Below are 26,023 nucleotides of genomic sequence, written 5' to 3' on the forward strand. Positions count from 1 at the left end.
CTTCTGACGTTGTGTACTACACTAGGAAAAATCTTCTCAGAAACACATGTAAGATTTTCTTTGTTTATTCTGATGAAAATAATGGTATCAGTGATGTAAATATATATGTTTGTTTCCCTGAGGATGCCTGATCACAGTCTGTTTTTCTGTTTTTTTTTTGTTTTTCCATCCCCATGGAATTGATGATGGCTACAATCAGGGCATAAATTTGATAGTGTCCTGCCTTTCAGGATTCTTCGTCCTTCACATTCACATGACCATGCTCTTCCCAGACAAAGGCTTGATGCATGACATCACTTTTGCACTTTTCATGCCAATACAGTCCAGACCATTGTCCTGGCAATGTCCTTTCTTTCTTTCATCTCACCCAGTGTGAGCTCAGGCTACTGGACTGTGTTTGTGCTACTTACTGATCCTCTTCACTGCCCCATATACAACTATACAATTGTTGATGTCGAACTAATAAAATGTTGTTGCACTAATAAAAATCCTGCAGCTTCTCAGAAAGTTGTGCTTGTTCAAGCAGACCAGCTTCTCAGGTGAGATGATATGGGGTCTTCTCTTCCCAGGCCCCTTCACCATAAATTACACAGAGGTTAATGACTTGGTATAAAAATCTAGATTGATGGCCTCAAAGTCAGACTAACTGTGGCAAAAATTGTGTTCCCAATACTCAAGAGCAGAATTATAGTAAAAATTATTTCCTTTTAACTTCTATTAATCCTATTTTTACCCTTGCTAATGGGAACACTTCCTCTAGCAAACCATCAGAACTGATCTTGTAGAGTCTTAGCAAAGGCATGTCTTCCTGACTGGTTTATGATGGGTTTAGTCTAATGATGCTTTAGTTACAAAACCTTCAGCCTGCCTGACCTCTCCAATACCTCACACTATGAATGTAATCACTTTATAAATGATATGGTTTTCTCTGTTGTTTTTTTTTTCTTTTTTTTTTTTTTTTTTTTTTTTTGCTTCATTTAATGTAGTAAAAAAAGAGGCTTGGAAGCTGAAATGTATTCATTTGTATCACCCCTTACAAAATACATAGAACTTCACAAAACAACCTTCATTTCTATCTGTCCTCCACAATTAGAGCTTTACCACCCAAGCTTTCCCTGTCCTCAGAAAGCTATGTTTTTGTGTATCTTCTCTCTTACTGCTCTGGGCAGTGACCAGGACTCGGAGACACTGGTTTCTATGTTTTGTGTAAGTATTAGTGTAGTGCCTATTCAAAAACGTTAATAGGCTGCTGAAAAAAAATGTTGGTTTTAAAACTGCACATTAATCACAGAAATGAATTTACAAAGAAATTTGCAGAAAAATTCGAGTTGGACAGTTACTGAGGACTGATAAAGTTTAGAATCCTAGAGAAGTCAATTTCCTTTCTACAACATAGTTGGTAATTATTTATTACTTCCTCCCTTTTGTAATGATGTGAGTTTCAAAAAATTTACTAAAAAGAATGGGTTATCCTTGAAGTATCTTGACCAATAATGTTTCATTTTATATCAAAATCTCTTTATTGATCTGCTTTTAACTTGATACATTTCAGTTGTACTTAAGTGATTTGTGACATGCCTATGGCAAGACTTATAATTATGTACATATTGAGGCAGATATGTGTGTGCACGCACACACACACACACACACATACACACTTATGTCTATTCCAGGACAATTGGATATTTATATGTGACTATATAATATATAAAACATATTTTATAAAAGTTTTCTCAACCCAAACTACTATAATAGGTAAAAAATAACAAGAGCAATCTGTATGAAACTGATGAAGTCAACATGTTTTTCAGAAATGAATCATAAACATTAGGAGCAGAATACAAGATTCAGATATGAGAAAATTGTAAAAGCTCAAGCTTTGCAACCAGTTATTCTGTCTGAAAAATGCTGCCTTTCTTAATTGTTATATGCCCGACATTTTACATTTTACTCGGCCCATTTAAGACTCACTGATGTAGGGAAGGGGTTTGTACCAATGCAGATGTATTGTGAGGATTCAAAGGGGCAGAGACACATAGTGCGTAGAACAGCGTCTTTCCATTGTTAAATATGCTCTAATAACCATTGCTCTAGGATTTTGTGTTATGTCAGTTTCTCCCACAATTCTCTAATGACTGCACACTGTGTTACATTTTGAAGTGGACAGGGAAACTTCAGGAACAGTAAAACAATGACAAAGAAAGGCAAAGTCCTCCATTCAGAGAAAACTAAAGGGCACCTGATATATGACACTCTTGGGTAGAACCTCTCACTCCGTGAGGACAAACACACACACTGGAGAAATAGCACAGAAAAAAAAGGTTCCCAACACTAAAGCTGAAATTTCAGCCCATGTCTCCTGTACCTGCCTGGGCTGTAATGAGCATCTCTGACTCAATGCACCACACACAGCTGCACTTGGCTCCCTTGTGGACATGGAAAAGATCCAGGACAGCAGGTGGGAATGAGAGACTGCTTTCTCCCTGCATCTTGTCACCTTCCTCTTTCACAGGGGCAGAGGAACCCAGACCTTCTCCTCAACCACCTTCCCTAACAATCCTGACCTCACAGCACCTCTGTGAAGGTGAAAGGCAGCTTCAGTCGACTGTGACATGATGTGACACTCACCTGCAGAGTCTGTGCAGGGCTCTGGGTGGTGTCTCCACAGCACAGTCAGGTCTTATTTATCATCCTTGAGCCCTGGTCTCACAAGAACTTTCACTGCTGCCCAGATGTCACCTGCAGGAGTTTGGCTTCTCAAGGGAACATATCCCCATCCAGGATGTCAGGTCTGTGCTCTCCCTGGTGCTCTGTCATTTGTTGAGCCAGAAACTTTCTACTTCTAACTGCAGTATCTGACTTTCATGGTTCTAGGGACTTTTGCCTCTGAGGAACAGAATTGGGAGAAACTTCTCAAAAACTGAATCATTTCCTCTCTGAACACTGAAAAGTTTAATCACGTTATAGCTGGGGAGATGGCTCAGTGGTTATGAGTAACAATTGCTCTTACAGAGGGTACATGTTTGATTCCTGGCATGTGCTTCAAATATTATAGCTCAAAACATGTATGCCCAAACTAGGCCATCCAATGCCTCCCGATATCACCTCCATGACCATCAAGCAAACCTGGTATACACACACACACACACACACACACACACACACACACACACACACACACATATATATATATGCAGACAAAAGACACATAAGGTCAAATGAATGCACCTGATAAAAATGAAGTTTTAAAAGTAAAAAAAATCTCCAAAACACATAGAGTACAAGATATTCAAGGGCCAAAGTCACTGGCTGTTCTTTTTTTGTGGTGTCTAGGGATGAGCAGCAATGCAAATTTGGAGAGATTGTTTCTGTTTCTTGCTCCAAGTGTGGACTTTATGCAAAACAGTCAACTCCTCTCCTGGATGAGTTCTTTGTTTCTCCTCTTGTCTGTATCTAGCTCTTTCTGATGTTCCCTTTATTCTCTCTTCTTCTCACAATGCTTCTCTCTCTTGAGCAGATTGCTCAGTTTTAACCCAGATGAATTAGAGCAGGGTTACATGTAAATCCCGCTATGGACCACACATCAGTTCTGCGGCTCTAACACCAGTTTTGGAAGAGTGTCTTCAGTTCTCATTATACAGCAGAGGAGACTCAAGGGGAAAGCATTGGACTCAGCATCCACACAGCCAGCCCTGCAGAGCTCATACTTTCCTACCCCCACCACTCCTTTCCCTTCCCAGGATCTATCCACTTCCTGGTGTGAAGCAATGCACTGGAATAGTAGTGTTTGAGAACTAATATTCAGTCGACACTTTTGCTCCTCTGCAAGAATATCTGTGCTTCTCAAGCTGAGGTGGATCCAGGATGGGGGAGGAACTGGGCTCCTTAACTTTCTCAAAGATACCACATTATCTTAGCCCTGGATTTCATTTCCTTAAAGGGAGGTTCTGGTCCCTTTGTAGCATCTGTATTTGTCTTACAGAAGAAATACTGTCAGCCCTGCACTGCCTCAGGCTGCTCTACATTGTTTTTTCATCTTTTGAAGTAATATGACTTAGAGGCTGCCTCTAAAGTCAGAAATGTGTGTGTGTGTGTGTGTGTGTAAGACAAAATAACATTTTACATTGTGTCCAGAGCTCAAGTGGAGCTTAACTTTTTAGGATACAAGGTCTCTTAACCAGTGACTTTCTAGGTCTTCAATTTTGATCATAAAATGTTCTTGACTTAGTTTTATGTATGCATGTATGTATATATGTATGTATGCATGTATGTATGTATGGATGATGCATGGATGTTGACACTTACATTTGGTTTTATTCTAAGACTCTGGGTTATTTAGCATCTGGTTCCTGGCCATCCAGACAGTGTGATGCATGAACTTACTTCCAAGTAGTGGTTCTCTAGTGGGACCCATCATTGTTTGGCTCTCCTACAATTTTTGTTGAATCATTACCTGGGCAAATCTTGCAGTCAGGATAAACTGTTTGTTGGAGGTTTTGTAGTTGGTTTGATGTCTCCGTCTCACCGTTTGGAACCTTGCCTGGTAGAGATGTCTGTTTCAAGCTCCATGTATCTGATTACTAGGACTCTTTGCTAGGGTCATCTTCATGGATTCCTAGGAGTTTCCTCTGCACTGGATTTTCATGCAACCCCCACCCACACCTGTCAGCTCTCTCTCTCTAATTTTTCCTCCACACCCACCACCTCTTCCTTCATGTTTTCCATCTTCACTTCTTCCCAGTCCACGTTTGTGCCCAGGTTTTGTTATTGGATGTTTTCTTTACTTGCAATTTGAAAGTAATTCTTTTCCCCAGTTTCCTCTCTGAATTTCACCTACCCCATCCCCACCACGACCCTGCCTCTATGTTTCTTCTCTTGGTTTCTTCTGATTGTTTGCTTGTCTGTTTGTTCATTAGTTTTGTTTAATTCCAATTTGGTTGTTTATATAATATTTTTAAATTATATTTTAAAAAACAATAATAAAAAAAAATTTTAAACATTTTTGCATAAATATATACAAATACAATTGTGTCAGTGCTTGTTTTTTTTTTTTTTTTTTTTTTTTTTTTTGAGGTTTGATACTCTGCATTAAGGTCTTACTAGTTACAATGAGCAAAAAGTACATGTAAAACAGGATGTAACCCGGAATTAGTCAACGTTTTCTTGGTGTGTAAGGATTGAGCAGGATGTTTTTTTGTTTGTATGTTTGTTTTGTTTTCTGTTTTTGTTTTTTTTTTTTTCTTTTTAATTGAACTTCAGACAGTCTGTGAGGTGTTTCTGGGACACTGCGAGCCTCTGGGGTTAGCATCCCAATATCAATGACTGCATATTATGTCTGTTCTTTTGTGACTGGATTATCTCACTCAGGATGATATTCTCTAGATGCAAGCACTTTCTTAAGAATTTTATTAAGTCATTGTTTCTAATGGCTAAGGAGTACTTTATTGTATAAATGTACCACAATTTTTGTATCCATTCATCTACTGAAGGACATCTGGGTTCTTTCCAGCTTCTGTCTATTATAAATAGAGCTGCTATAAACATTGTGGTACATGTATCTTTGTTGTATATTGGAGTGTCTCTGGGGTATATGCCCAGAAGTGGAATAGCTGGATATTCAGGTAGTACTATGTCCAATTTTCTGAGGAATCGGCAGACTGAATTTCAGAGTGGTTGTATCAGTTCACAACCCCACCAACAGTGGAGAAGTGTTCCTCTTTCTCCACAACCTCACCAGAATCTGCTGTCATCTGAGTTTTGGATTTTGGCCAGTCTGACTGGTGTGAGGTGGAATCTCAGGGTTATTTTGATTTGCATTTCCCTGATGGCTAAGGATGTCGAGCACTTCCTCAGATGATTCTCGGCCATTCAGTGTTCCTCAACTGAAAACGTTTTTTTTTAGCTCTGTACCCCATTTTTAATAGGGTTATTTGATTCTCTGGTGTCTAGCTTTTTGAGTTCTTTGTATACCTTGGATATTAGGCCTCTATCTGATGTGGAGTTGGTAAAGATCTTTACCCATTCTGTTGGCTGCCACTTTGTTTTCTTGACAATGTCCTTAGCCTTACAGAAACTCTGCAATCTCATTAAGTCCCATTTGTTAATCTTTGACCTTAGAGCTTGAGGCATTGGTGTTTTGTTCAGAAAATTTTCTCCTGTGCCTATGTGTTCTAAGGTTTTCCCTAGTTTCTCATCTAATAGTTTCAGTGTATCTGGTTTAATGTGGAGATCTTTGATCCACTTACACTTGAGCTTTGCACAAGGAGATAAGAAAGGGTCTATTTTCATTCTTTTGCATGCTGAGTGCCAGTTGGACCAGCACCATTTGTTGAATAGGGTGTCCTTTTTCCATTGAATGTTTACTGCTCCTTTGTCAAAAATCAGGTGACCATATACATGAGGGCTCATTTCTGGATCTTCCATTCTATTCCATTGATCCACATGCCTATTTCTGTACCAGTACCATGCAGTTTTCAGCACAATTGCCTTGTAATATAGCTTGAGGTCAGAGATAGTGATTCCCTCAGATGTTTTCTTGTTGTTGAGGATGGATTTCACTATTCTAGGTCTTTTGTTATTCCAGATGAAATTGCACATTGATCTTTCCAACTCATTGAAGAACTAGGTTGTAATTTGGATGGGGATTGCATTGAATCTGTAGATTGCTTTTGGTACTATGGTCATTTTTAAAATGTTGATCCTTCCAATCCATGAGCATGGGAGATCTTTCCATTTTCTGAGATCTTCCTTGATTTCCTTCTTTAGAGGTTTGAAGTTCTTGTCATACAGGTCTTACACTTGCTTATTTAGAGTCACACCAAGGTTCTTCATAGTTTTTTTGACTATTGTGAAGGGTATCTTTTCCATAATTTTTTTCTCACTTGTTTTTCCTTTGACTATAGGAAGGCTACTGATTTCTTTGACTTAATTTTGTATCCAGCCACTCTCCTGAACTTGTTTATCAGCTGTAGGAGTTCTCTGTTGGAATTTGGGGGTCACTTAAGTACACTACCATGTCATCTCCAAAGAGTGATGTTTTTACTTCTTTTTTTCCGATTTGTATCCCCTTAATCTCCTCTTGCTAATTCCTGCAGCCAGGATTTCCAGTACTATGCTGAATATGTAGGGGGAGTGGCAGCCTTGTCGAGTCCCTGATTTTAGTGGGATTGCTTTAAGTTTCCCACCGTTAAGTTTGATGTTGGCTGTTGGTTTGCTGTATATTGCTTTTATTATGTTTAATTATGGACCTTGGATTCCTGTTCTTTCCAGGACTTTTAACAGGAAGGGATGTTGAATTTTGTAAAATGCTTTCCCAACATCTACTGAGATGACCATGTGATTTTGTTCTTGGAGTTTGTTTATATGCTGGATTACCTTGATGGATTTCCTTATATTAAACCATTGCTGCATTCCATGGATGAAGCCTACTTGGTCATGGTGAATGATCGTTTTGATCATTGGAGTTCTTGGATTCGGTTTGCAAGGATTTTCTTGAGTATTTTTGCATGAATGTTCATAAGTGAGATTTGTCTGAAGTTCTCTTTCCTTGTAGGGTCTTTGTGTGGTTTAGGTACTAGGGTTATTGTAGCCTCAAAAAATGAGATAGGTAGTATTCCTTCTGATTCTATCTTATGGAATAGTTTGGAGAGTATTTGTGTTATGTCCACAATGAATGTCTGATAAAATTCTGCACTGCACCCGTCTGGACCTGGGCTTTTTTTGGTTGGGAGGCTTTTGATGACTTCTTCTCTTTCTTTAGGAGTTATGGAATTATTTAGATGGTTTACCTGCTCCTGGTTTAACTTAGGATCTGGTATCTGTCTAGGAATTCATCCATTTCTTCCAGATTTTCCAACTTTGTGGGGTATAGGCTTTTGTAGTAGGATGTGATGATTTCTTGAATTTCCTCAGTTTCATTTGTTATGTCTCCACTTTCCTTTCTGATTTTGTTAATTTGTATACTCTCTTTTTGCCCTCTAGTTAGTCTGGCTATGGGTTTATCAATCTTGCTGATTGTCTCAAAGAACCAGCTCTTGGTTTTGGTGATTCTTTCGATGGTTCTTTTTGTTTCTATTTGGTCTATTTCTGCCCTATTTTTGATTATTTCTTGCCGTCTACTCCTCTTGGGTGTATTATTTTCCTTTTGTTCTAGAGTTTTTAGCTGTGCTATCAAGTTGCTGATGTATGCTCTCTCAAGTTTCTTTTTGGAAGCGCTCAGGGCTATGAGTTTTCCTCTCAGTACTGCTTTCATTACATCCCATAAGTTTGGGTGTTTTGTGTCTTCGTTTTCAATAAATTCTAGAAAATCCTTAATTTCTTTCTTTATTTCTTCTTTGACCCTGCTATCGCTTAACAGAGCGTTGTTTATTTTCCACATGTATGTTGGCATTTTGTTGTCTTTGGTGTTTTTAAAGACCAACCTTTGACCATATTAATCTGAGAGGATACATGGGAGTATTTCAATATTCTTATACCAATTGAAGCTCATTCTGTGTCCAATTATGTGGTCAATTTTCGAGAAGATACCATGGGCTAGTGAAAAGAAAATGTATTCTTTTACTTTTGGATTATATGTTCTGTAGATATCTATTAATTCAAGTTAGCTCATAGTCTCTGCTAGTTTTACAGTGTATTTGTTCAGTTTCTGTTTCTATGATCTGTCCATTGGTGAGAGGGGGTATTAAAGTCTCCCACTATAATTGTGTGGGGTGAAATGTATTTTTGAGCTTTATTAGGGTTTCTTTTATGAATGTAGGTGCTTTTGTATTTGGAACATATATGTTTAGGATTGAGAGTTCCTTTTAACAGATTTCCCCTGTAATGAGTAAAAAAGTGTCCTTTCTTGTCTTTTTTGATAACTTTTGGTTGGAAATTTAATTTATTTAATATTAGAATAGCCACTCGAGCTTGCTTCTTGTGGCTGTTTGCTTGGAAGTTTTTTTCCCACCCTTTTACTCTGAGATAGTGTCTGTCTTAGTCTCTGAGATGAGTTTCCTGTATGCAGCAAATTGCTGGATTTTGTTTATGTATCCAGTCTGATAGCCTATGTCTCTTTAATGGGGAGGTGAGTACATTTATGTTAATAGATATCAAGGAATAGTGGTTGCTGTTTCCTGCTATTATTGCTTTTGTAGGTTGAGTTGTGTCTGTGTCTTTTACTTCTTTTGGTTTTCTTGATTAGGAGTTTTCTTGTTTTTACTAGGATGTAGTTCCCCTCATTGTATTGGGTTTTCCTCCTATAATTCGTTGTAGTGCTGGGTTTGTGGTCAGATATTGTGTAAATTTAGATTTGTCTTGAAATATCTTCATCTCTCCATCTATGGTGATTGATAGTTTTTCTGGGTATAGCAGCTTGGGCTGGCACTTGTGCTCTCTTAGGATGTGCATGATGTCTGTCCAGGCTCTTCTAGCTTTCATAGTCTCTGTTGAGAAATCGGGTGTGATTCTGATTGGTCTGCTTTTATATGTTACCTGACCTTTTTTCCTTTACTGCTTTTATTATTCTTTCTTTGCTTTGGGCACTTGGTGTTTTGACTATTATGTTTCAGGAGAAACTTCTTTTCTGGTCCAACCTATTTGGAGTTCTGAAGGCTTCTTTTATTCTCGTGGTCATCTCATTCTTAGGGGTAGGGATGTTTTTTTCTAAAATTTTGTTGAAGATATTTACTGTGCCACTTAGTTAATATTTTTCTCCCTCTTCTATTTCTATTATCCTTAGGTTTGGTCTTCTCATTGTGTTCTGGATCTCCTGGACATTTTGGGTTAGGAGGTTTTTGGTTTTTGCATCTTCTCTGGCTGTTTTGTCTATGTTTACAATGTTGTCTTTGGCCCCCGAGATTCTCTCTTGGATCTCTTGTAATCTATTTGAAATGCTTGCTTCTGTGACTCCTGATTTCTTTTTTTAGGTGTTCTACCTCTAGGCTTATCTCTTTTAGTGTTTTCTTTATTGTGTCAATTTCCATTTTAAATTCCTTCTTCCATTCCTTCATCTCTTTGGTTTTGTTTTCCTCTAGTTCTTTGAGTTCTTTGAGTTTTTTTCTTGTTTCCTCTTTAAAAGCTTCTGAATCTTTTTGCTTTTTCTCCCATTCTTGTTTAAGGATCTCTATCATCGTCTTGAGGTATGATTTTAGGTCTGCCTCTTCTTTTTCTGGAGTGTTTGGCATTCCAATATTTGCTGTGATGGGAGAGCTGGTTACTGGTCTTGCCAGGTTGTCTTGGTTTCCTTGGGATATGCTCTTTTGCTTTCCTCTTGCCTTCTTGTTGTCAGTGATATGTTCTTGCCTTTCCCTTGTAACTGGTCTGTGTCCCTGGATCTACACTGGTCTAGGTGACAGATGGTCTGAGCTCTGTTCTGTGACCCAAAGCCACCAGGTGGGAACAGAGGTCCCAATGCTGGGTTTCTGGTCCCTGGATCAGGCAGGGCAATGGGGCACTTTCCGTGAGTACTTGACAGAGATCTCTCTGCTCCCTTGATGCTCGCATCTCCTTCTTACCAGGCCTTAACCTTTGGGAACTGGTGGTCCAGGTGGCAGATGGGCCAAGCCCTGTTCTGAGCCCCCTACATCTAGATTCTTAGGCTAGAGGAAGTGATTAGTACATTGGGTGTAGTTTGAGCATCTGCAACTTCAAAGCCTGCCCCCATTGACCATTCCCTCCAATAAGACTTCATCTTCAAATACTGCCACCCCATATAGGCCTAGGGGATCATTTTTTTCAAAACTCCACAAAAAAGAAATAATATTATCTTATGTTTTATTAAAATGACATGCCATACATATATTCATATAAATGGTATCAATGCCATTTGAAAAGATAATGTTTTCTCAAGAGCCATAGTCTATCTGGGAAAAACTCCAGTGTTGGGCATGGAAAAATCTCCTGTCTAGTTGTTGGATGTGGATGTCCAAGAGTGTTCAAAACATCCTTGGCTATTACTGTTGCTCTTGGTTGCCTTCCATACATTGGAGGTAAGTTCCAACTGCTAAAAATGCCATGGACTTGAGAGACAAGATTTGGAAGATTCAAGTTGGAGCTGACCTGAAATTCTTCCCTATAAAGACTAGTATTTATAGTACAAAATATCCAACCAACCAACCAAAAAAGTGTCTGTGTGTGTGTGTGTGTGTGTGTGTGTATGTGTGTGTGTGTGTGTGTGTTATATGGGTGCCTGGTGTAAATGGAGGTTAAAAAAGTTGTGTGCACTCCAAAAAACGAGAGTTACAGGAGGTTGCTAACATCACGTGCATGCTAACGGACAATTCTTTGCAAGAGCAACAAGTATTCCTAACTGCTAAACCATTCCTGCAGCCCCACTAGCAAAGATTGTTATCCTTCCCAAACATATTGATTATAACATTTCCTTCATCTAATGCTCACATTTATCCTGTTCCTGTCTATACCCCATCAATAGAGGTGAGTAAAATGTTGCTTTAGCCTATTTAGTGGCCCTCAGATACAGCTCAGCTGTGGGGTTCCATGGTGATTATCAAAACTATGTAGAAATAAAATTTCTTATATAAAACCTAATTTTGATAACATGAGAAAATACAGAATATAAACAGCTCTGTATAGAAATGCCAGGCAAGGAACAGAGCTCTTCTCCTTGTCCAATACCTGCTCATGAGAACATCTGGAGACCCTGTGCACACACTCAGGAGGACATTAGAGAGACAGACCCCCTCACCAAGGAGGTCTTTAACCATGTTGGTTATTATTAAAATTTAGCAAAGACACATCACTATTTGAGAAACACACAACCAGAACTATTCTTTTTCTTACAACTTTCTTTTAAAAAGAGAGATATATGTACAGATTTTTATTTTAAAAAACAAAGATAAATGTACAGATTTTAAAAGCATTTTTGGATATACATATATAAATACATTTTGTCAGTACTTGATTTTTTAAAATATGCATTAAAATCTTACTAGGTACAACGAGCATAGAGTTGAGAGGTGTCCACTGCTCAGGTAGGAGTTGCATAAGCTGATGGAGAACTTTGGGGAACAGCACATAAAGGACCTACAGAAGCCTTCTTGGAAAGCGGAAGCATAGGGAAGCAGGAGAATGAGGGCTCAGGGATTGTTCTGCACCCTTCCTGTCTTCCTAGCCTGGAGGCTGTGGCATTTTAAGACCTTCAAGGTCATTTCCCTGGACAAGGTCTCACTGCATGGATTTTAACAAGTAGCTCCTTTCTGGGACATCAGCATGACATTACTGACACCAGCAGCTGAACCCCAGGCACCTGGGCGGATGGAGCCCAGCCATGGCTGGTATTCAGTGGGTATAGTCACTTCTAAATGCCACATGTTCTGTGGACACCCTAATATGTATATAAAAGTGGGAGGCAGCTGCTGTGGCTCTGTGTTCCTGAGCTGTTTACACAGCACTGGGCTCAGGAGTGTCACTTTCAAGTGGAACTTGTTTTCCTAACCATGATGGTAATCTTTGAACCATGACAATTTCCCTGGGTTTTCTTATTTCTTTTGTGACTACACATCAATATCTTGAGTATGTTTCGAAGTGTCTTACATGCTTTAGTCTTTCCTGGTTTTTAGTGATTAGGACCTTACAATACCAAGCACTTACTAGGGGCAGTTAATCAGCTGCTTTCCCTGATTATCTCCACTTTGTAAGAGACCTTCAGATAAAGGATGCTTTCTGACATCCTTCACTTGTTTTCCTGCTCGTTGGGTTATAGCTGACTTGAGACATATTTAGTGCTTTGACAATGAGTAGAGGAGTCAGTGATGATGGAAAAGCAGTAAAAGGAACAAGAAGAGAGGGAAGATTTGAGGGTCCTTCCAAGACTAAAACTATAGCATGTGGAAATATACAATTCTAACTGTGGGTGAGAGCATACCTTCCTGCAATTTCTATAAAGGATGCAGCAATCCAGACTGCATGATAAAAATGGTGGGTGTTAGGAACAGAGTCCCAGGCAGTATATCATGACATGGATCGAGTCTGGAAATCCTGAGAAGCAGGAAACACATTTCTTTATGGGATCCTACATCAGGAACAAGGACCTGCCCACAGCAGGCCTGGATGGTAACATCTCAGAAGCCTGAAGGCAGCATGCTTGTAAAAAAGTTTCTTCTGATCTCAGCCCTGGACAATAGCTGTACAGATTTCATTTGTGTGTCACTGCTTTTCGGCTGGCCTTGGTGTGCATAATTTTTCTACTATATCTGACTTTTCTAATTCTTTCTCCTTTTTCTCTAGTGAACTCTGTGAAACTAAATGTTTCTTCTTATAATTCTTAAACAATCAAAAATTGAGGCCCAGGGGGACAGCACAGTACAGTTCTAATGGTCCAGGTGCATGCTGTAACAGTGGTTCTGGAAAATTAACCTAACAACCCAGGAGGAAATCTTATTTTAGAGAACCACATAGTAACTTCACAATGGTAGTTTTGGAATTCATATTTGATTTACAATTATGTCTAGAAGTATATTAAAAAAATAAAACAGAGCCATGTACTGCTAGAATTATACAGTCCCATTATCAGCAAATGAAGGAATTTACTGGAATTATTAAAATCATTACTATGAGAGACACAATCATGGGATAAGCAAAAATGGAGTAAGGGAACACAAAAAACAGAATACTTTAATTCAGAAAGAAAAGAGCTATTGAATTTATGAAATGAGTTTTGCACAACATTTGAGAGTGGTTCCTGGACTCCTTTGGAGATATACATGCAAGTGAAAACTAGACACCTGAAATAAAACATAATATACATAAAATCATATGCTAAATCAAAGTGCTAAATCAAAATACAGGGATTCTTATGAGAGTCACATTATGCAACGTGCAGAAGCAGAAGCTTGTGAATTGATGACTTAAGAATTAGCCTGAGTCTTTTTCACCACTGCCTGATATTTTTCCCAGGTCATATAGCAATAGAACTTCACCGGAAATTGCATGTCATTGTCCTTGAAGCTTTGAGCTCTGAAGTATAATAATTTTAAAATTATAGTTTAAATAAGTGTGCAATTTTTATTTTGACTGTGGACCTGGACAAAAGAGAAATTTGAAACTTTGCGGAATGTCTTAGATAGGATTTTTATTCCTGCATAAAAAAATCATGACCAAGCAAGTTGGGGAGAAAAGAGTTTATTCAGCTTACACTTACACTTACACTTGCTGTTCATGACGAAAGGAAGACAGAACTGGAACTCACTCAGGTCAGGAAGCAGGAGCTGATGCGGAGGCCATGATACATTAAAATGAGAAAGCACTGGAATTTCAGTGTTTATACCTTTGGCTCAGAAAGAACTGGTTGAGAAAAGGAATTTCTTATTGCTAACGGGACACAGCAAGTCTTAGGAACACAGGCATCTCTGATGATCAGAACAAAGGGGCTGAGACCAGCATAACTAAATACTAAAAATGCTTTAATATTTAGTATTGTGAAGTCGTGAGTCACGGTGGAACCTGTGTATAAGGAGAAAATAAAATCTGCCCAATAAAAGAATAGGAAACAGGTCATGAGAGTGAGAACCCTCTGGGTAGCTCTGATCTCTGGCCTGGAATTGTTTGCTGACCTGGAGCTGTGAAGGTAGAGGACACGCTTGTGATGCTTATACAGATGGAGAGCCATGGACCCACTGCTCCAGCCCATGACACCCTGGAAAATGACATCACGAAGAGCCATGAGAGAGAGGAACAGCCACTTGACCGTGTGCCTGGATGGCAGCATATAGCAATACCCAGTAAACATGCCAACTACAGACCTGTTCATGCTACTGCCTGCGGTGATATAGTGCAGCAAGTTGGAGCTTATCAGGGAATTAAAGACCCAAAGGAGGAGGAGAAAGGCAAGAACATGCCATGGTGCCTGTGGTTTGAGCTTTCTCCAAAAGGTGGTCTTGGGACTGATGGTGACAGCCTGGACCACACTGAGGAGACAGGTGGTGCAGATGGAGAGCCCACGGGCAACCCTTTCTAGATAAACTAGAGTTTTACAGCCAACATCACCTAGAAAGTTTCTGATGTAAAAAAATGTGGCTATGTTTCTGACCCCTATGCAATAAATAATAATTGTGTTTACAAAAGCCAAGTGGATGAGAATAACATCTGTAATTTTGTTCTCAGGACCCATGATGGCTGCATACAAATGTCTCACAAATAAGATGTTGTTTCCTAAAACCCCAAGTCCAATAAGTGCAATGAAAATTATTCTTTCAGTGAGATCACTCCAAATCATCTTTATTCTCAGAACTAGAAAAACCATTTTAGAACTACAAGTAAACACAATATAGTTTATTTCTGTGTGTATTCTCTTTTCTTTTGTCAAAGCAACAGTGGGTTATGTAAAGCACAAAGTACTTTGCTCATTGTTTCCTGAATTTGTTTTTGGACCTTCTGTTCTTGCTTCTACAGACATGGAGATGATGATATTGACAGTTGAATATGAGCGCCATGCTGACATCTTCATAGAAGGTAGTTCTTTATATTCTTCATATCTAAACCTTTTCCCATGAGAGCATCCAAACATAGAATAGCATCCTACAGTTTCCAAGTCATGATACCAAACATTAGATGCTTCCCATCTCAGATGCCCTTTGTCATCCTGTACACATTCATCTCTCAAGTTTGCACTCAAGTAGTTTCTCTAAATTACTATAATACATGCCCAAACGTGTTGCTTTCAAGGTGAGTATATGTGCTTTTGCTATATCTGCATTCCTGAACTTACTTTAGATAATAAATAGATTAATCAAGTATAATAGTACATAATGCATCCTTTTGGAATGGTGTAATTAATTTTTGATCCATATTATCTTATTTGTGGGATCACATGAAAAGTAAGCTACCCACTTACTGAAGTGCCTTTCTTGACTGTTCTCTAAGAAATTTTCCCAAGAAAACATCCAATCTCAGCTCTTGGCTTAGGTATTGTTCCTCCAGATTCCAAACAGAAGCACTTTCTGTCACTTTGATTTCCAAGGTTCATCAAATCAGTGATTTTATCAGTCAGTTATGCTATACGCTCTGAATGATGAACAACCTAGTATTGATTTGGGTAATTTTCCACATGACATCCGTCTTTTGTGTTCTGTTTAAAATTAAAGTAAGAATTAAATATATACATTGTGACCCCATTTTAGTAAACCATAAAGAGTTTAATGTGAGAACATCAAGTCTATCTGTCTTCCACACTTTAGCTCTCTTTGCTGCTCACCAAATTTATCTGTGAATCACTTTCAGCTTCTCCTGAGCAAGCATAACACTAGCACTTGTCCTGCCAGAGGGTAAATGTTATGGTTTCTTCCGGATCTGATTCCAGTCATGACCTTTCATGGCTCAGTGCTGCCCACAGGTCACACATGTTTCTTCTACAATTTCCATGAACCCTCAGGCCTGTGCTCTTTATTAGTCAGTTCTATCAACCCCTCTGAGAAGATCTGAGAGATGCCTTAGTACATCTGTTACCTTGTATAACACTGTTATGGATCACTAAAAACGACTTGTGCATAAATCACTGACTGAATGTGATGGTTGTACTCTCCTATATAAATCACAGAGATGAACTGAATGAAAAGATGTCCTAAAGCTCTGAAGAAGCCAATCCAATTTGGAATATTCACTCAGTAATGTTTTCTGTGCTTCTCTGCATGCACAGGGGAAATAAATTCCCAAGTTTTCACAGATTCACTGAATATTATGGACTATCTCAAAGTAAGTTATCAGTGTGGCTAATTTTTACTTGTATCTGTAATGATCATCTTATGACTATATTTTTAAAGATGTGCCTATTGGTTCTGTAACATACCATAATATTTGCTGAAATAAAGAAATTTTGTTTCTGGTGAATAGTATCACTCCTGCACTGAAAAACTGATCCATTCAAGGAATTCCCAGAAAGACATTTACATGTCAATTTCATTTTGTTTCCTTTTAGTTTTAGTTACTGTGCTTGTGTGTGTGTGTGTGTGTGTGTGTGTGTGTGTGTGTGTGTGTGCATTCGAGCGTCTGAAGGCATTGGATTCCTTGGATATGGAATCACAGATCATTGCTAGCTGCTCTATTGGTGCTGAAAAATAAAATGAGGGAAGTCTGCAAGAGCAGTAAGTGCTTTTAACCACTGAGCCAGCCAATCAGTGCACATATGGACATTTTCATTAGCTCTCACAAGCTTCCTTGTCTCCATGATGTCATAATAAATCAATTCAATTAAATAATGAGTTTTGCCATAAATGATGTGCTGGAGGGCTATACATAACTCAGAAGCTTGAGTGACACCAAAACATTAATAATAGAAAGTTCAGATTTACAAGAAGATGGTTTCTATATACCCAGATGTATGTAGAATGCATATATTTATCAGTTTCAGTATAATGTTGGTCTTCTATTAAAGGATTTTTCATATGTAAATTCTGTATTGTAAAATATAGGTATTTAGGAAGTCAATGAGCTGAAATACACAATGCTTAGGGAAGTTCTTTAAATGGTTTAATGATCCATTTTTAAAATGTGGTTGTTATTATATACTCTCATGTCTGTTTCATATTATTCTCATATTTCATGGCTTACATTGGAACTAGGAAAGGAGAAGTTCACAATAAATGCACTCATAACAAAATAAAGAAAGAGTGCACTATCCACAAAGGATTGAAGGTACCAGAAGTTACACAGCTCAGATTGAAGTTCTCAGTCTTTAAAGGAAAAATTCCACCGATTGTGCAGACGCTGTGGGAGCAGGAGCTTCTACTCCAGGATGAACTGCAGCTGCCTCTGTCTCCCTCCCCTGCCTGTCCTGTGTAGGGAGCAGCTCATGCCAAGTGGCCAGACATACAGAAACAATTTGGTGCAGAAACGATTCTGGATTGACTTTAGTAAGTAAATTTCTCCCTGAATCCTGCCAGTGTCCTCACTCTGAGTGACATGGAGCCACAACCTTTTCTCCCACACATAATCCCTACAAGATTTCTTTCAATGTTAAAGAGCCCCATCCCCCATGACATGGCAGCACTCACCTGTGCAGTCTGTGCAGGGCTCAGGGTGGGTGTCCTCACAGCACAGCCAGACCCTGTTTATCAACCTCAAGTCCTTGTGCTCAAGCCAAGTGTCAGCATTTCCCATAGGAGTTTGGCTTCATCAGGGGAACAGGCTCTTCTGTCTCCATCCCTGAGGGCAGCTCTGCCTTCTCTCTGGTGCTCTGCCATTTGCTGAAGCCAGGAACTTTATGATCCCAGTTACAGTTCCTGTGAGTGAGGAGAAGGGTGATGAACAGTGTCCAAGGGGTTCTGTCATTTCAGACTTTCTTGCCTCTTTCCCTTCATGCACTATAAACCAAGAAATACTTTAATAACACAAAATGATCACATTCTGATCAATTCTCAGGTACATTATTTAGTAATAATAAAGTATCACTGAGTATTACAGACAAGGACTATCTTCAGCGTCACGTTCAGACACAGTAGCAATGAGACTGTGGACCGCTGTGCTCTCAGCACTACTTTGAACGCCTGCTGCATGGATTACTGTTGGTCCTGGGGATTTAACTTTTCTGATCTATTTTACTTTGCTTACTTAAAATTTTTCATACAATACGTTTTGATCATGTTATTTTCACATCCCAAGACCTTCAACATCCCCTATTGACCCTACTCACCTAAGCACGTTTGCTGTTCTGTGCTCTTTACCACAAAAACAATAAAACAAAACAAACTCTAGAAAGAAAAAATAATAAAATTAATCAAACATAAAATCAAAAAATAAACAACCCACAAAAAAAACAAAACAAAAAAATAAATAAAACAGGAACATGGGTTTAGTTCACTTAGTGACATTTCATTGGAGTAAATTGATTGCCCCATTCCAGCAGGAACTGATGATAGTAGGTTCTTGGCTGGCACTGGTGTCTCCTTCTTTTAGTGCTGGGACCCCATCATCATGAAACTGTGTACGTCTTGTGTGTGCCTCCTCAATCTTTATATGTGCATCAGGACTGCTGGATGAAGAAACTGTAATCTATTACCTCTGGCTCTTCAACACTTCTGCTTCCTCTTCTACATAGAGATCTCTGAGCCTTGAGGGGAGGGAGTTGATGAAAACAACCCTTTTAGTACCAAGTGCTTCAAAATCTCTGCACACTGTCCAGTTGTGGATTTCTCCTTTAGTCTCAGCAACTGAAAGACGAAGCTTCTCTGATGAAGGTTGAGCAATACACTGACCTGAGTACAGCAATATGCCTCTAGGAGGTATGTTATTGCTATGTTCCTTTAGCAGAATAGTTGCAATAAATTTTCCCTTAGACCCATGACCTATCTAGTCTCAAGTTTTTGGCCACCTTAGCAGTGTCAGGTATGGGTGGCATCTCCTGGAGCGGGCATTAAATATAAACAAAAAGTGGTTGGTTACTTCCATGACATTTGTGTCACTATTGCAAAAGTATGTATTGCAAGCATGTCACTGTTGTAGAGAGCAGTGTTTGCAGCTATGATATTGATGATTAACTTCTTCCTCTAGTGGCATGCAGATTACCTTCAAGCAGTTTGAAAGCTAGTCACCAGGGGATGAAGCTTCTGTATGGGAAGCAGCTTGACTTCTCATGCTTGATGACATGTGGTACCCTCAGCCATAGGATGTTAGCACCAGGTTGTGGAGAGCAAACAACAGCCATTGTAATATCCTGTGATGTTTTGAGGGGGATCATGGAACAACCTAGGTCAATGACTTCAGAAGATGTAACTCCTTCTTGTCACAGGAAGTTTTATTTGATTTCATAAAATGACTACTTATGACATTGTTCTCTTCATTATATGGTGACTTCACTTAAGTTCCTTTTATTTATGTACATAATTTAAAAAACATCTATAGTAGTGGCTTTCTCTATGGGTTTTCAAAAGGCCTTAAGTGTGCATTGTGCTTTTGTGTTTTCTTTTGCCTTTCACCCCACTTTTCTCATTATTTCATACTTTTATCTCTTTATAACACTATAGTCTAGATGGCCATTTTTACTATGTTGATCCTTCCAATCCATGATCATGGGACATCTTTCCATTTTCTGAGATCTTCCTCGATTTTCTTCCTCCAAAGAAATTTGAAGTTCTTGTCATATAGGTCGTACACTTGCTTAGTTAGAGTTACACCAAGGTATTTCATATTGTTTGTGACTATTGTGAAGGGTATGTTTTTCCCTAATTTCTTTCTCCAAATGTTTGTCCTTTGAATATAGGAAGGCTACTTATTTGTTTGAGTTAATTTTATATCCAGCCACTTTGCTGAACTTGTTTATCAGCTATAGGAGTTCTCTAGTGAAATTTTTGGGGTCACTTAAGTACACTATCATGTCATCTGCAAAGAGTGAAGTTTTTACTTCTTCCTTTCCAATTTGGATTTCTTTGATTTCCTTTTGCTGTCTAATAGCTCCGGCCAGGACTTCCAGTACTATGTTGAATAGGTAGGGTGAGAGTGGGCAGCCTTGTGGAATCCCTGGTTTTAGTGGGATTGCTTCAAGTTTCCCACCATTAAGTTTGGTATAAGCTGTTGGTTTGCTGTATATTGCTTTTATTATGTTTAGGTATGGGCCATGGATTCCTGTTCTTTCCAAGGCTCTTAACATGAAGGTCTGTTGAATATTATCAAATTCTTTCTCAGCATCTAGTGAGATGACCATGTGGTTTTTCTCTTTGAGTTTGTTTATATGGTGGATTACATTGATGAATTTCTGTATTTTGAACCATCCCTGCATTCTATGGATGAAGCCTACTTGATCATGGTGAATGGTCGTTTTGATGTGTTCTTGAATTCGGTTTGCAAAAATTTTGTTGAGTATTTTTGCATCAATGTTCATAAGTGAAATTGGTCTGAAGTTCTCTTTCCTTCGAGGGTCTTTGTGTGGTTTAGGAACAAGGGTTATTGTAGCCTCAAAAAAAAAAAAAATGAGTTAAGTAGTGTTCCATCGGATTCTATTTTGAGAAATAGTTTGGAGAGTATTGGTATTATGTCGTCAATAAATGGCTGATAAAATTCTGCATTGAACACATCTGGACCTGGGCTTTTTTTGGTTGGGAGGCTTTTGATGACTGCTTCTATTTCTTTAGGTGTTATGGGATTATTTAGATGGTTTATCTGGTCCTGGTTTAACTTTGGTATCTTGTATCTGTCAAGGAATTCATCCATTTCCTCAGATTTTCCAACTTTTTGGAGTATAGGCTTTTGTAGTAGGATCTCATGATTTCTTGAATTTTCTCAGTTTCAGTTGTTATTTCTCCACTTTCCTTTCTGATTTTGTTAATTGGAATACTCTCTTTGCCCTCTAGTTAGTCTGGCTAAGGGTTCATCAATCTTGTTAATTTTCTCAACGAACCAGCTCTTGGTTTTGTTGATTCTTTGTATGGTTCTTTTTGGTTCTATTTGATGTATTTCTGCCCTAAGTTTGATTATTTCTTGCCATCTACTCCTCTTGGGTGTATCTGCTTCCTTTTGTTTGAGAGCTTTCAGCTGTTCTGTCAAGCTGCTTGTGTATGTTCTCTCCAGTTTCTTTTTGGAAGCACTAAGAGCTATGAGTTTTCCTCTCAGTACTGTTTTCATTGCATCTCATAGGTTTAAGTATGTTGTGTTTTTGTTTTCATTGAAATCTAGAAAATCCTTAATTTGTTTCTTTATTTATTATTTGACCCTGCTATCATTTAATAGAGCATTGTTTAGTTTCCATGTGTATATGGGCTTTTTGTTGTCTTTGTTGTTATTAAAGACCCACCTTAGAACATGGTGGTCTGAAAGGATGCATGGGAGTATTTCAATCTTCTTATATCTATTGAGGCTCGTTTTGTGACCAATTATGTGGTCAGCTTTTGATAAGGTGCCATGAGGTGCTGAGAAGAAATTGTGTTCTTTTGTTTTAAGATGATATGTTCTGTAGCTATCTATTAAATCCAGTTGATTCAGAACCTCTACTAGTTTTACAGTGTCCTTGTTCAGTTTTTGATTCCATTATCTCTGTCCATTGGTGAGAATGGGGTATTAAGGGCTCCCACTATTATTGTGTGGGGCGCAATAAATTTTTTCATTGTTAGTAGGGTTTCTTTAATGAATATTCATGCTTTTGTATTTGGAGCATATATTTTAAGGATGAACAGTTCCTTCTTACAGATGTTACCTGTAATGAGTAAAAAGCGTCCTTCCTTACCTTTTTTGATAACTTTTGGTTGAAAATCTACTTTATTCGATATTAGAATGGCCACTCCAGTTTGGTTCTGGGGGCGATTCTCTTAGAAGTTATTTTTACCAACTTACCCTGAGATAGTGTCTCTCTTTGTCTCTGAGATGAGTTTCCTGTATGCAGCAAATGCTGGGTTTTGTTTATGCATCCAGTCTGATAGTCTATGTCTCTTTATTGGGGAGTTGAGACCATTTATGTTAATAGATATCAAGGAATAATTGTTTCTGTTTCCTGCCATTTTTGTTTTAGAGGTAGAATTGTACCTGCGTGTCTTTCTTCTTTGGGTTTTCTTGCTTAGGAGTTTTCTTGTTTTTACTAGGATGTAGTTCCCCTCGTTGTATTGGGTTTTCCACATATAATTCATCTTAGTTCTGAGTTTGTGGTCAGATATTGTGTACATTTAGTTTTGTCTTGGAATGTCTTTGTCTCTCCGTTTATGGTGATTGAGAATTTTGCTGGGTATAGCAGCTTGGGCTGACACTTGTGCTCTCTTAGGTTCAGCATGATGTCTGTCCAGGATTTTCTAGCCTTCATGTCTCTGTTGAGAAGTCGAGTGTGATTCTGATTGGTCTGCCTTTATATGTTACACGACCTTTTTCCCTTACTGCTTTTAGTATTCTTCCTTTGCTTTTGGCACTTGGCATTTGACCATTATGTGTTAGGAGGAATTTCTTTTCTGGTCCAAACTATTTCGAATTCTGGAGTTTTGTTTTATTAACGGTGTCTTCTTAACAGTGTCCTTACCCTTATAGAAGCTTTGCAGTTTCATGAGGTCCCATTTGTTAATTCTTGATCTTAGAGCATAAGCCATTCGTGTTCTGTTCAGGAAGTTTTCCCCTGTGCCTATGTTTTCTAAGCTATTCCCTACTTTCTCTTCTAATAGTTTCAGTGTACCTGATTTTATGTGGAGATCTTTGATCCACTTGGACTTGAGCATTGTACAAGGAGATAGGAAAGGATCAAGTTACGTTCTTCTCCATGCTGACTGCAAATTGAACCAACACCATTTGTTGAAGAGACTGTCCTTTTCTATTGAATGTTTTTAGCTAAAGATCAAGTGACCAGAGGTATATGGGTTGAATTCTGGGTCATCAATTCTGTTCCATTGATCAACCTGCCTATTTCTGTACCAATACCTTGCAGTTTTCATCACAATTACTTTGTAATATAGCTTGAGATCAGGGATGCTGATTCCCCCAGAAGTGTTTTTATTCTTGAGAATAGATTTCACTATTCTAGGTTTTTGTTATTCCAGATGAATTTGCAAACTGCTCTTTCCAATGCTATGAAGAATTGAATGGGAATTTTGGTGGAGATTGCATTGAATAGATTACTTTGGCAAGATGGTCATTTTTACAATGTTGATTTGCCAATCCATGAGCATGGTAGATGTTTCCATCTTATGAGATCTTCTTCAGAGTCTTGAAGTTCTTGTCATACAGATTCTTTACTTGCTTGGTTAGTGTTACCCCAAGGAATTTTATAGTCTTTGTGACTATTGTGAAGGGTGTTGGTTCTCTAATTTTTTTCTCAGCCTGTTTATCTTTTGAATAGAGGAAGGTGATTGATTTGTTTGAGTTAATTTTGTAGCCAGCCACTTTGCTGAATTGGTTTATTAGTTGTAAAAGTTCTCTGAATTTTTGAATTTTTGGGGTCACTTATGTATACTATCATATCACTTGCAAATAGTGATATTTTGACTTCTTCCTTTCCAATGTGTATCCCTTTCATTTCTTTTTGTTGTCTATTTGTTCTGTGCAGGACTTCCAGTACTATATTAAATAGGTAGAGAGAGAGTGGGCAACCTTGTCTAGTCCCTAATTTTAATAGGATTGCTTCAAGTTTCTCAACATTTAGTTTGATATTGGCTACTAGTTTGCTGTATATTGTTTTTACTGTGTTAAGGTATGAGCCTTCAATTCCTGATATTTCCAACACATTTAACAAAAAAGGCTGTTGAATTTTGTCAAATGTTTTTTTTAGCATCTAATAAGAGGATCATGTTTTTTTTCCCTTTGAGTTTGTTTATATAGTTAATTATATTGAAGGATTTATGTATATTAAACCATCCCTGCATCCCAAGGATAAAGCCTACTTGATCATTGTGAATGATCAATTTTATATGTTTTTTATTCAGTTTGCAAAATTTTATTGAGTATTTTTGAATAAATGTTCATGAAAGACATTGGTCTAAAGGTCTCTTCCTTTGTAAAGTCATTGTGTGGTTTATGTATGAGTGTAATCATGGCTACAAAGAATGAGTTGAAAAATGGATCTTCTTTTTCTATTTTGTGAAATAGTTTTGAGAGTATTGGTACTAGGTCTTCTTTTAAGGTCTGATAGAATTCAGCACTTAAACAATCTGGTCCTGTGCTTTTGTTTGGTTGGGAGGCTTTTGATGACTGCTTCTATTTCTTTATGGGCAATGGGACTGATTAGATGACTTATCTTGTCTTGATTCTGGTATCTGTCCAGAAAATTGCCCATTTATTTCATATTTTTTAGTTTTGTTGTGTATAGGCATCTGTAGTGTGATCTGATGATTTCTTGAATTTCGATTTCTGTTGTTATGTCTTTCCTTTCATTTCTGATTTTTTTCATTTGAATATTCTCTCTGTGTGTGCTCTCTAGTTAGTCTGGCTAAGAGTTTATCAATATTGCTAATTTTCTAAAGAATGAGCTTCTGATTTTTTTGATTCTTTGTGTAGTTCTTTTTCTTTCTACATGGTTAATTTCAGTTTTGAGTTTATTTCCTCTTATTTCCTCTTGTCTACTCCTCTTGAGTGTATCTGCTTCTTTTTATTCTAGAGCTTTCATGTGTGCTGTCAAGCTGGTAGTGTATGCTGTCTCCAGTTTATTTTTGGAGGCACTAAGAGCTATGAGTTTTCCTCTTAGTACTGTTTTCATTACATCCCATAAGTTTGGGTATGTGGTGCCTTCATTTTCATTAAATTCTACAATTTCCTTAATTTTTCATTTCTTTTTTGACAAAGTTATCATTGAGTAAAACATTGTTAAGCTTCCATATGTATGTGGGCTTTTGTTATTTTTGTGGTTATTGAAGATACCCCTTAGGCTATGGTGATCTGATAGGATGCATGGGAGTATTTCAATCTTCTTGTATCTTTTGAGGATTATTGTGTGACGGAATATATGGTCAGTTTTGGAGAAGGTGCTGTGAGGTGCTAAGAAGAAAGTATCTATTTTTTTTTTTTTTTTTTTTTTGTTTTATAATGAATTGTTCTGTACATGTCTGTTAAATTCTTTTGGTTCGTATCTTTTGTTAGTTTTACTGTGTCTTTTCTCAGTTTCTGCTTCCATAATCTGTCCATTGATGAGAGTAGGATGTTGAAATATCCCACTTTTATTGTGTGGTGCAATATATGCTTTGAGCTTTTTGTAGAGTTTCTTTAATGAATATGGGTGCCCTTGTATTTGGAATGTAGATTTTCAGGATTGAAAGTTCATTGGGTTGACTTTTTTCTTGGATGAGTAAAAAATGTCTTTCCTTATATTTTTTGACAACTTTTCGTTGAAAATCTAATTTATTCTTTGTTAGAATGTCTATTCCACTGTGTAGGTAGATGAACAGGGAGAGACAGCAGCAGAAATAGTAGCAGCAGGAATTAACACCAACCAGACAGGTTTACTTCGAACCCCTTGTTCATTAGTCAATGATTTTTATCAAGAATGTTTAGCATGGATCTCCCACCCGGACCAGCAGTTCCTAAAGTTTTAAAGACTGGTGAGTAGGAAATCTGGGCAGCCAGGGAGCAGAGAGATCTCTGCGGAGTGCGCACGGAAAGTGCGCCACGGCCCTGCCTATTCCAGGGACCAAGAAGATAG

At 38.1% G+C, this 26,023-nt stretch overlaps 1 protein-coding gene across 1 annotated transcript; it reads right to left on the reverse strand.

The window, feature by feature from the left end:
• Positions 1 to 14,257: 14,257 nt before the first annotated feature.
• Positions 14,258 to 15,229, reverse strand: LOC308422065 (putative vomeronasal receptor-like protein 4; the record flags this gene model as incomplete). Its single annotated transcript, XM_080918528.1, has 1 exon — positions 14,258 to 15,229. The coding sequence occupies exon 1, from the start codon at positions 15,209 to 15,211 to the stop codon at positions 14,258 to 14,260; it is 954 nt and encodes a 317-aa protein (XP_080774654.1). The 5' UTR covers positions 15,212 to 15,229.
• Positions 15,230 to 26,023: the final 10,794 nt, after the last annotated feature.

Source organism: Micromys minutus, assembly GCF_963924665.1.
Source record: "Micromys minutus genome assembly, chromosome: 6".
NCBI lineage: Eukaryota > Metazoa > Chordata > Mammalia > Rodentia > Muridae > Micromys > Micromys minutus.